The sequence below is a fragment of the Diprion similis genome, chromosome 8 (assembly GCF_021155765.1).
Source record: "Diprion similis isolate iyDipSimi1 chromosome 8, iyDipSimi1.1, whole genome shotgun sequence".
In the NCBI taxonomy this organism is placed as follows: Eukaryota; Metazoa; Arthropoda; class Insecta; order Hymenoptera; family Diprionidae; genus Diprion; species Diprion similis.
In genome coordinates this window covers 15,961,148-15,969,869 of record NC_060112.1, presented here as the reverse complement: position 1 = coordinate 15,969,869, position 8,722 = coordinate 15,961,148, and the positions used below count along the sequence as shown (strand labels likewise).

General features: G+C 44.6%; 1 protein-coding gene across 1 annotated transcript; it reads right to left on the bottom strand.

Annotated features, from left to right (window-relative positions):
• Positions 1–1,525: 1,525 nt before the first annotated feature.
• LOC124409395 lies at positions 1,526–3,945 on the bottom strand. Its single transcript, XM_046886981.1, has 3 exons — positions 3,790–3,945; positions 2,650–2,949; positions 1,526–2,035 (listed from the first exon to the last, which is right to left on the bottom strand). Exons 1-3 carry the CDS (start codon positions 3,793–3,795, stop codon positions 1,697–1,699), a joined length of 645 nt encoding a protein of 214 aa, XP_046742937.1. The 5' UTR covers positions 3,796–3,945; the 3' UTR covers positions 1,526–1,696.
• Positions 3,946–8,722: the final 4,777 nt, after the last annotated feature.

The window sequence follows — 8,722 nt, the reverse complement described above, 5'->3', positions numbered from 1 at the left end:
AGGAGGAAAAAGGCTCCGTATATTTGTAAAACGTATGTTTTCGAGAAACGCTTTGACAACCGTAGTGACAAACCACGTGTAAAACGATGTTTATCGACAGGGCCGTGTGCCCGCCTTCGCAAGTGATTCATTTTCAAGGCACGCGTTGCTTTTCACTCTCCAAGAATCGGCTCGGATGGAAATAAATGGCCTCGCATCGAACAGCTATCATGGCCAGAATTCCTAGCACGAGCATGGAAAGGCTGGTAACAATGTCGTAGTCGTCCTCGTCGAGGTTCAGAAAGCGAGGAGAAGAACGAGGCAGCAGGAGAAGAGGCAGAACCGAGTTAGGGGTGAGAGCGACGAGGGGTGGATAGGAGAGGAGAGGAGAAACGGGATACCGGGAGGATTGATTCTGTAACCCCCCAGCGAGGGACGATAGGTGGTGGTGGTGGTGGTGGTGGTGGTGGTGGTGGGACGAAACCGGCGGGGGTGAGTGGGTGGCGGGTGGCGGGTGAAGGTTCCTTTCCCAACGAACACAACCAGAACCGGCAGCAACCCTCCAGGAAAGGAATTCGATCACGCGCTTACAAACGAGCGGTTTTATCATGGACGTTCGGAGGGAGGCATTCCGTTCGATCACTTTCGCTTTAACGCTTCAGGTTCCCGACATTTCGCTCTTGAAAAGTGTGTTCTGGCTGGCGCGATACGTGCTCGATGCGTGAGGTACGTTATACTTTCCCGTTTCGCGTGTGAGAGAAACCGATTGAACCAGCCACCGAATGAATTCCAGACAATGTTGAGCGTCCAGGCAGGGGCGACACGACGGAAAGGGACGTTTTCATTCCCCGGCGGTCTATTCAGTTAGTCACTAACCGAGCTGAGCGTATTTAACCGAAGGTACCGGATATTAAAAGGAATCGTTCCTTTTCGGTGGACAGGAAACGCGTAGCCTTACTCGCCGTGACAAATTTTAACGCGCAGGAAACCCCTGTGCTTGATCATTTGGACCATGCTAGCGACTTTAGGAGAAAAGTCACGTGTCGAGGAAAATTTTATACATCAACATGGTGAAGTATCGAATGCTTCGAAGATTTTCCTTTCTTCATATATTATATCAAATTCTTGTATGATATGCAATCACAGTCTTTACATTTTAAGCCATGCCCGTATTCGTATATATCAATACGCCCTCCAGGCTTACAGAAGAAGAGAATAGAAATTTCTATGAAAAATCAGTAGACACCGCTTACACTCTCATTGTGTATTATTCTCTAATCATTCCCGCAGTAATCCGTCTTTAAATTTTTTTTCTAAAGCTTGACGGTGGTGATTATACAGAGAAGTAGTTGTCCCGTTATTGCGATAGAGCTAGAGAAAGGTTCCACTTCCTTTCTGACCCATTCTCCGGGATTCAGCGGATAACGTTCTATTCAATCCAGAGTAAATTTAGATCATTCACTTTTCACTTTCATTTGCTTATTTATTTTATTTTATTTTATTGTTTGCCTTCTGGTGAGCTCAGTTATATTGAATTGGGGCAATTTAGCGAGAAACGGAAGAGCGCACGATGAACCGGTGGACACAGCTATATGGTTAATGTTCGTTTATTTGACCTCTTGACTTTATAATAAATAATTATGTTACGTCTGGATAATTACACGTCTCGGCCGATAGCTGATCGCTATCAGGAGAGCCTACTTATGTCGATTTTCTTCTAAACGGCAAAGACCAGCTTGGCGGCGCCACCAGGTTGGTAGTTCGTTGTGACCGTGGTGTAGGACGTACTGCCCACGGGAGGAGAGACAAGAGCAACCGGAGATTCCACGCTAAGAGGTGAAACCAGCTCCACCTTCTTTAGAGGATTGTAAGCGTAGATTGGACCGACGTTTTGGGCCTGGATTTTGGCAAGGTAACTCATTTGGGCGGCATTCTCCTGGCTGACGTACTGAACTCGTTGGAGACGTCCATCGGGCAGCACGACGTAGTATTCGCCCTGCTGTTCTACACCTTGTCCGCTGCCTTCTTCGTCGAGTTCGTTTCCACTGTCGATGGCCTGAGTGATACAGATTAAAAAGTGGTCAATTAAGATGGAATCGTATGATCGTACGTCAAAGAGGTATGGGACCAAAATTACTGCACAGAAAGAATCATATCCTCTACGGAATGGCTATTTTCTCGATCGTGATAACGCACCACAGCGAGCAAAAGTTGATTAAGCTCGTCTCGAGTTTCCATCCACCTACTACGTACGTGCAAAATGCACCAAATTCGAATCCCTTTGATGGGACGTCGCAACGCAACCGTTATAATTGCCAATTTATTTCGATCTTGACGTCAGGCTGGTCGAACGGGCGCGACGAACGCGATTGCAAATTGACGAGCTCGACGGATTCCATCCGTGCAGATGATGCATATTTGGGATAGGTAATAACACTCGGATATCAAGCGTGCACGTGTAGAACTTCTCCTACTCGCCTCTATCGAACGATAATCCGTACCCGGGACCTCGTAGATTCTGACTCAAACTCTCATTCAGCTCAGCGTTATATAATCTCACCATATACATTTTTAGACCAAATTCCCTCCAGCTTTTGCATGTACCAGTTTTTCACCCACACCGTCAAGTCATTGAAATACTTTTGACTCAATGTGTTGCACTTGGCTTACCGGAGGAGGAGCAGTGGTTGGTTCTTCGGTAATGTCGCTAGTGATTGGTGTTTCCGTTGACGTCGGGGGCCCGTATGCACTTGGTGGTTCAGGTGCACCATACGAGTTGCCCACCTGGCGTTGAGGGAGATCGAACTTTGGGCCAGCGGGCTTCCATCCTGAAGGAGGGTACGGCGCATCATCGGCTGCTGGAGCCAGGGTTGTCTCTTCTTCTTGGCGAGCGAAGAATTGACGCTGACGACGGAATTGAGGTGGCTCTGCCATTGCCAGGGTGGCGAGGAAAGCGACACAAACGAAGATCTGTCATTGAAAATAAAGAATTTTGCTTTGAAACCGACGCATTTTGTTGAGTATAAATGCAAGAAAATGTTTGACGCAGAGTGCCTCTGATTACAAGGATTGAAAATTATTAACGAATTGTTGTATTAAGCAGTAGGTGCATGCACTCAAATACTTTCTCTGATGCACTCCTGGAGCATCAGAGAATCGTATTCAAGACACTGCAAACTTCTTGCTCACAGTAAGAATAAAAGCAATGGGTTCATCAGAGCTGACGAGCTAATATTTAACACCTCGAAATAAATAGAAGGTTGTCTTCTTTCTGTTTGTCGTAAGTTTTAGCTAATGTGCACTGTAAGGATCCGGTGAAGGGGGGCAGCAAATATCATCTAGAGATTAGAGTGTGCTTTGAGTGTGGAATAATTCTATTTGAGTTGACGTGGGTCGATACTGGCGGGAGGATTGTGTTGGATAATTTATATTATCCGCTACAAATAACATGGCCTGAACTAACACAAATATCGCAAGTGACGTTCACATCCTCTAGTATGACTTAAGTGAGGAACACACGATGTTCGTTCGATATGAGATAAGATTATGCTAAGATGACGTAAATAAGGTCAGTTAGCATCAGCATTTTCCGATATTTAATAGAAATAATTTGCTTTCGGTATTTTCCTAGCTACTAGAATCGGCGGACCTCTATCTATGGCTGAACTCAATTTGTTAAATGCGTTTAAGATATGCAAAAAATTTAATCTTTCAAAGCTACTGTCGTTCTACTTGAACGATTTTTAATGTAATTATTTTACAAAACTGAATCAAGTATACCGAGGTGAAAATTCTGCTTAAGTAATTTACCTTCATGTTGATTGGGTAGCAGCTTCTACTGTTCGGTTGGATACGAGTACTCGGAGTTTGAGTAAACTGATGCCTCCCTCAGAAGCCCCGAGAGTTTTATACTCCTACGCCAGCGTTTGATCACACCGTCCGAATGCCAATAACTCGACTTCACTGTCCTAAACTGCATGCTTATTAATGTAAGTGACATTGGCCTCCTAAAATAAATCACGGTATGGTGCGAGCTGTGGCAATCACCGGTGTAGACATCATCGCTCTGTCGAAATGCACAACGTAGCGTACGCATAAAGTTTTCAGGACTCATTGTCACGGCATTTTTTAATCTTCTTTGTCTTTCGAATAATGCCATTATACAAGAAGAATTTACGCATGGGTGGTAATATTCATTTAGAATGTGGAATGCACTGCGGCTTTAGTCGTACTAGAGTATCGCATGCATCACGCTGGTACAAATGTCCGGCACTATCCGAGCAACATACGAGTAATTCTGTTCTTCCATATTGAAATTATGCAGCACTACTGCGCGAATGAAGCTTACTGGTATCATTTTATCATTGAAAGCTTCGGATAACTTCGATAAAAAATTCATGAAGCGTCTATCTCCGAGCATTACATTATTCCCGGTATAAACTGGTCGTAGCTAGCTGCTGCACTGACCTGATTAATCGTACATACATACGCAAGAGCAATTTAATTTTCAAGGTTCTATCTTCGCGATATTGCACAATCTGTAGAAAAAAAAACTGAAGCTTTTCACGAAAAAGGTGAAAATTGATTGAAGATCCTGCAATTGATCGATGCTCCTATCCATTTCCTTTCCGTATCGGTCGAAGAGCGTCAACCTCGACACGCTTAAGCTAGCTATGTAAATTTTCCGCGGTGCTTATTAACGCAACTAAGTGGCATTGTCATTGGATCGGACATTGATTGGATCGGGTTCGGGGGATCCCCGAATGCTAGGCGCGCACGGGCTCCTTCGGTCGTGCGTGCCCGTCTGTCAGACCGGAGCTCACGCACGAGGCTGAACGTGCAACGCATACGAAGTGCAGACTTGCTATTCGGTTTGTTACACAGATATCCTAACGATATCCTCCCCACAGGGTTTTATACACCCACGCTCTCCCTCTCGGCCAACCGCCTCTCCTTCCTCCGGCTTTACCTACCTCCATGCGTTTCTGTCAAATCTGGATGTGAATATGAACATTAATAATCCTAATGACGGGCCGTACGGCGTACTCATGCCAAGGTATGTGTGGATATGTGCATAACCGGTACCTATGCAAGTATGATTAAATTCGTAACTCTAATTAAAATTGTCACGTAATGGATTGCGAACGGCTAGTGTCACAGGTATAGTTAATTAACCGCGAAAGCATTTCAGTGTCTGATACAGGTAACAGCGGAGCGTTATTTACGATCAAAAAAGAACTACCTTAAAGAACGATCCAGCTTTACGGTAGCATGGTGGCATTGTTCACTGCAATGAATGTTGTGAGCTGAGCAAAACGCAGTGACAAATTCTGTTTGCAGCTCGTGCATGCAACAATTCCTCGAAACAGGTTCACTAAAAGCGTTAATGGTGGACGGCGCACACAACCGGAATATAAAGTCGTCGGTTTCCTTGGGCCCGCCTTCTTAATTTCATCATACCGGCGGGATCAGGCAATGAAAATTAAAGGGGTTAGCGGGGGCAGCCGAAATAAGAAACCGAGTGGGGCAACCAACGTGGGGGAAAAGACGAGTGAACGGGCGTATATAATATGCGTCAGTTATTCTTTTCTCTTAATTAATTATCAGTTAGGCGGCACGCATGGATTAACTTTGTACCCTGGTATCATCGTGCCGGCGTATTGAATATTCGCGTCAATTTTGACATTTCGTAAAAGGTCGCGTGAGCCAAGCGTGCATAAAGCTACGTTCGAGGAAGTGCGAGGAAGTGCGAGGAAGAGGAAGAGAGAGCAAAAAATAACTGATTTAAATAAATGGAACTGGTTGCGTGCCGAGCAATCGCAAATCTGGTCCTGCACACGCGGAATAATAAATGTCGCGTCAATGGATATTTTTTCTGACACATCACTGTGCGTGATGGATCAGTAAAGATGTGTGACGACTGACGAGTTCCGAGTTTTAAGCCTTTTCAACCTCCCCCCCCCCCCCCACCCATTTTGAAAAAAACTAACGCTAAAACATGAAAGCAACAAACACTCTGCTTTTCGACACACGAGTCCTGAATTATAAATCAGAAAATCCCATATTTATATACTAACTTCCGCTTCGTACAATTTTCCGTGCTATATCACCAGCTTCAACGATGAACAGACGGTGAAAGGGAGCTTCATACATATAACATGTATTACTCGCATACTTCAAGTTTTTGTTTTACTCCACCTGCCTAAGAGATCATTATTCGTTTGTATCGTAACTCAATAGATCCGACTCCATTTTCCAAAACCGTCAAAGCAACCAGGTAAAAAAATTTCAAATTCTATTGACGCATATCGAAGGGACAAATTCAATCTGCTCAGCGGGGATTCTACCCGCACTTGGACAGTAAAATAGTTTCATTGTCCCGTCATGGGTGTCATGTCGGCAGTGCCTCCAACTCCGATCGTATAAGGATAAGATCGATAAGTATATAAACCAACCTTGTCGATATCGGAGAACATCTCTCATACATGGACTCCGTGCATTGCACCTGCATTTATCCAACTGCATTAGAGTGAAATGAAGACGGAAATCGAGGTGCCTTGAAAAGCTCATCACGCCTCTTTCCGTTCAAGGAAGTTTTTAAGATACGAGCCAAGTTTGATACACATGGTACACACGGAAGGGAGAAACGAGATCCGTCCGTTCACCAAAGGAATTCCCGAGACGTGACACAGGACCTCGTTGCTTCGCATCCGCCATCCCCCATGGGTTTCCCAACTCTGAAACTTTTATCAGCAGAACGTTCTGCAAATATGCACATGGCAAAGAATCCCCGAGACTTTTTGTATCCGCGACACCTTTTTCGATGTGTAGAGAAGAATCTCTATCAAAGAAGCCAATTTTATAAGAGGCCCTTTAAGGACCGTTGTCTTATGCTTCTACACGGTTGTGTAAAGGTATTGAATTTTTAGAACGGTAATATAAAGATTTAAAAATAACGAAGCCGACTTTTGTATCTCAGTCGATGATGATCATGAGGAGCATATAACCACAATGTTCGCATGATGGTGTAAAAGCAGAATATACTAGACTCGAACTTCGAGTCGAGATCACTATGGTAGCGAGTCCCAAAGTCCATTAGTATAGGGTGGGAAAAGGAAGGGCTACTAAGCAGATCAGTCGATGCCGGGGTACGCCTGACAGTAAAAAGACAGAGATCAGTGCTGGGAAGCAGTAGAGCACAAAGGATGCCGTGAGAAGGGGACAATGGGAATAAAGTGTATTCCAAAGTGTCGCGGCGTGTAAGCTGCTGATTGATTTCGCTTGTCGAAGCGCCGTGACATGGACAATGGTACGTTAAGCCTGTGTATATATATATATATATATATATATATATTATACATATACGTTGCCGAATGCAGTTTGGCTTTTATTCGACAATCTGCAGCGCTTTATAACTAATCTCGTTGGAGTGCGTCTACGCCATACGCTTTGAAAAAAAATCCGAAATGACAATCACCGATACATAGTTATCACGTGAAATGTAGAGTCGAATCAATATCTATATGTGAAAGAAGAGCCAAACTATTTGTTTCATTCCAAGAACTGTAGATATCAGTACAATTTTTTTAGGATTACGGGAGATAGATGCATGCAGGCTGACCTAACGGCTGTGAAATCCTTGTACAGAAAATATGTCTCGGAAGATTTTATTCATCTGCAGAAGACGAATCTGCTACGTCATGTCATTGAAAAAGACCTGCATCGTATAAGGCTGGTTGAAACAACACCATACAAATTTCCATACTCGAGGTTCGTCGTGTGTTGCTAAATTGTGTGAAATTGGTTAATTAAACCTAATTGCGAGAGAGAGGACTAAACAAATTTGGTAGCAGGCGTATCGAGTAACGAGACCAAGACGTTGCAACTGGCAAGGTCACGTGTGCACATATGGCATCGGTTAGCGTCAGCGGGTAGCGGTGCAGCAGCGGTGTGTGGCATGAGCACACGTGGTGACGGCCCCCCAAATTAGAGACGCCAATCAGTCTGACTTATGGGCATTGCAGCAGAAATTAGCTCAAAGGAAGCAGCAGGCTTTGATACTGGACTCGTAGTGGGTGGCGCCGGTACCGATTAGTTGCCGATGTCATCGGAGCACCGCGACGGTAACGCCATGCAGCCCCCATCCTTGTGAGTCCGTACTTCTGACAATATTTCTGTGCGCCGTTCTCCTCCGTCTGATTACCGGTGGACCCGTAACGCAGAATCTCGGCGCCACTTATAGCTCGCGTAATTGCTCATTGTCAGCGTTGATCGATGTCTTACTAGTATCACGTTCTTGGAATTGGATGCAGTTTCTAAGCCGTTGAACGAAGAGAAGTTAATTAGTACTCGGTGGAAACAGTACGTGGGATTACGAGCTGCCTTAATGAGTATTAATCAGCATAAGCGCCTACCTTCAAAGCAACGGTCATCGCTGTGGAAGAATCCTGCCGCCTGTTTCGAAATATTTTACAGTTGTAAACCGCTATTATAATTGGCAATAATGATACGAGAAATTCCTTTAAAGCTCGGCTCCACTACGAGTTCGCATGGCGCATTCATGAGAGCTTCTGAAATACTACCATCAAGTCTAGAAAGAATTTACCCCCGTTAAGATATTCGACAATGACTATCACTTTGGAAGTAGGTATCTCAAGCTCAGATATTTGTGACGTTATTTCGTACCACTTTACCATCGGATGAACCGAAGCGAGGTGAACGAATCATGGTTGGATTCGGTTTC

Coding starts and splice junctions, on each gene's coding strand:
- LOC124409395 (XM_046886981.1), bottom strand. Junction 2,036..2,649: donor CAACCACTGCTCCTCCTCCG/GTAAGCCAAGTG, acceptor TGTATCACTCAG/GCCATCGACAGTGGAAACGA.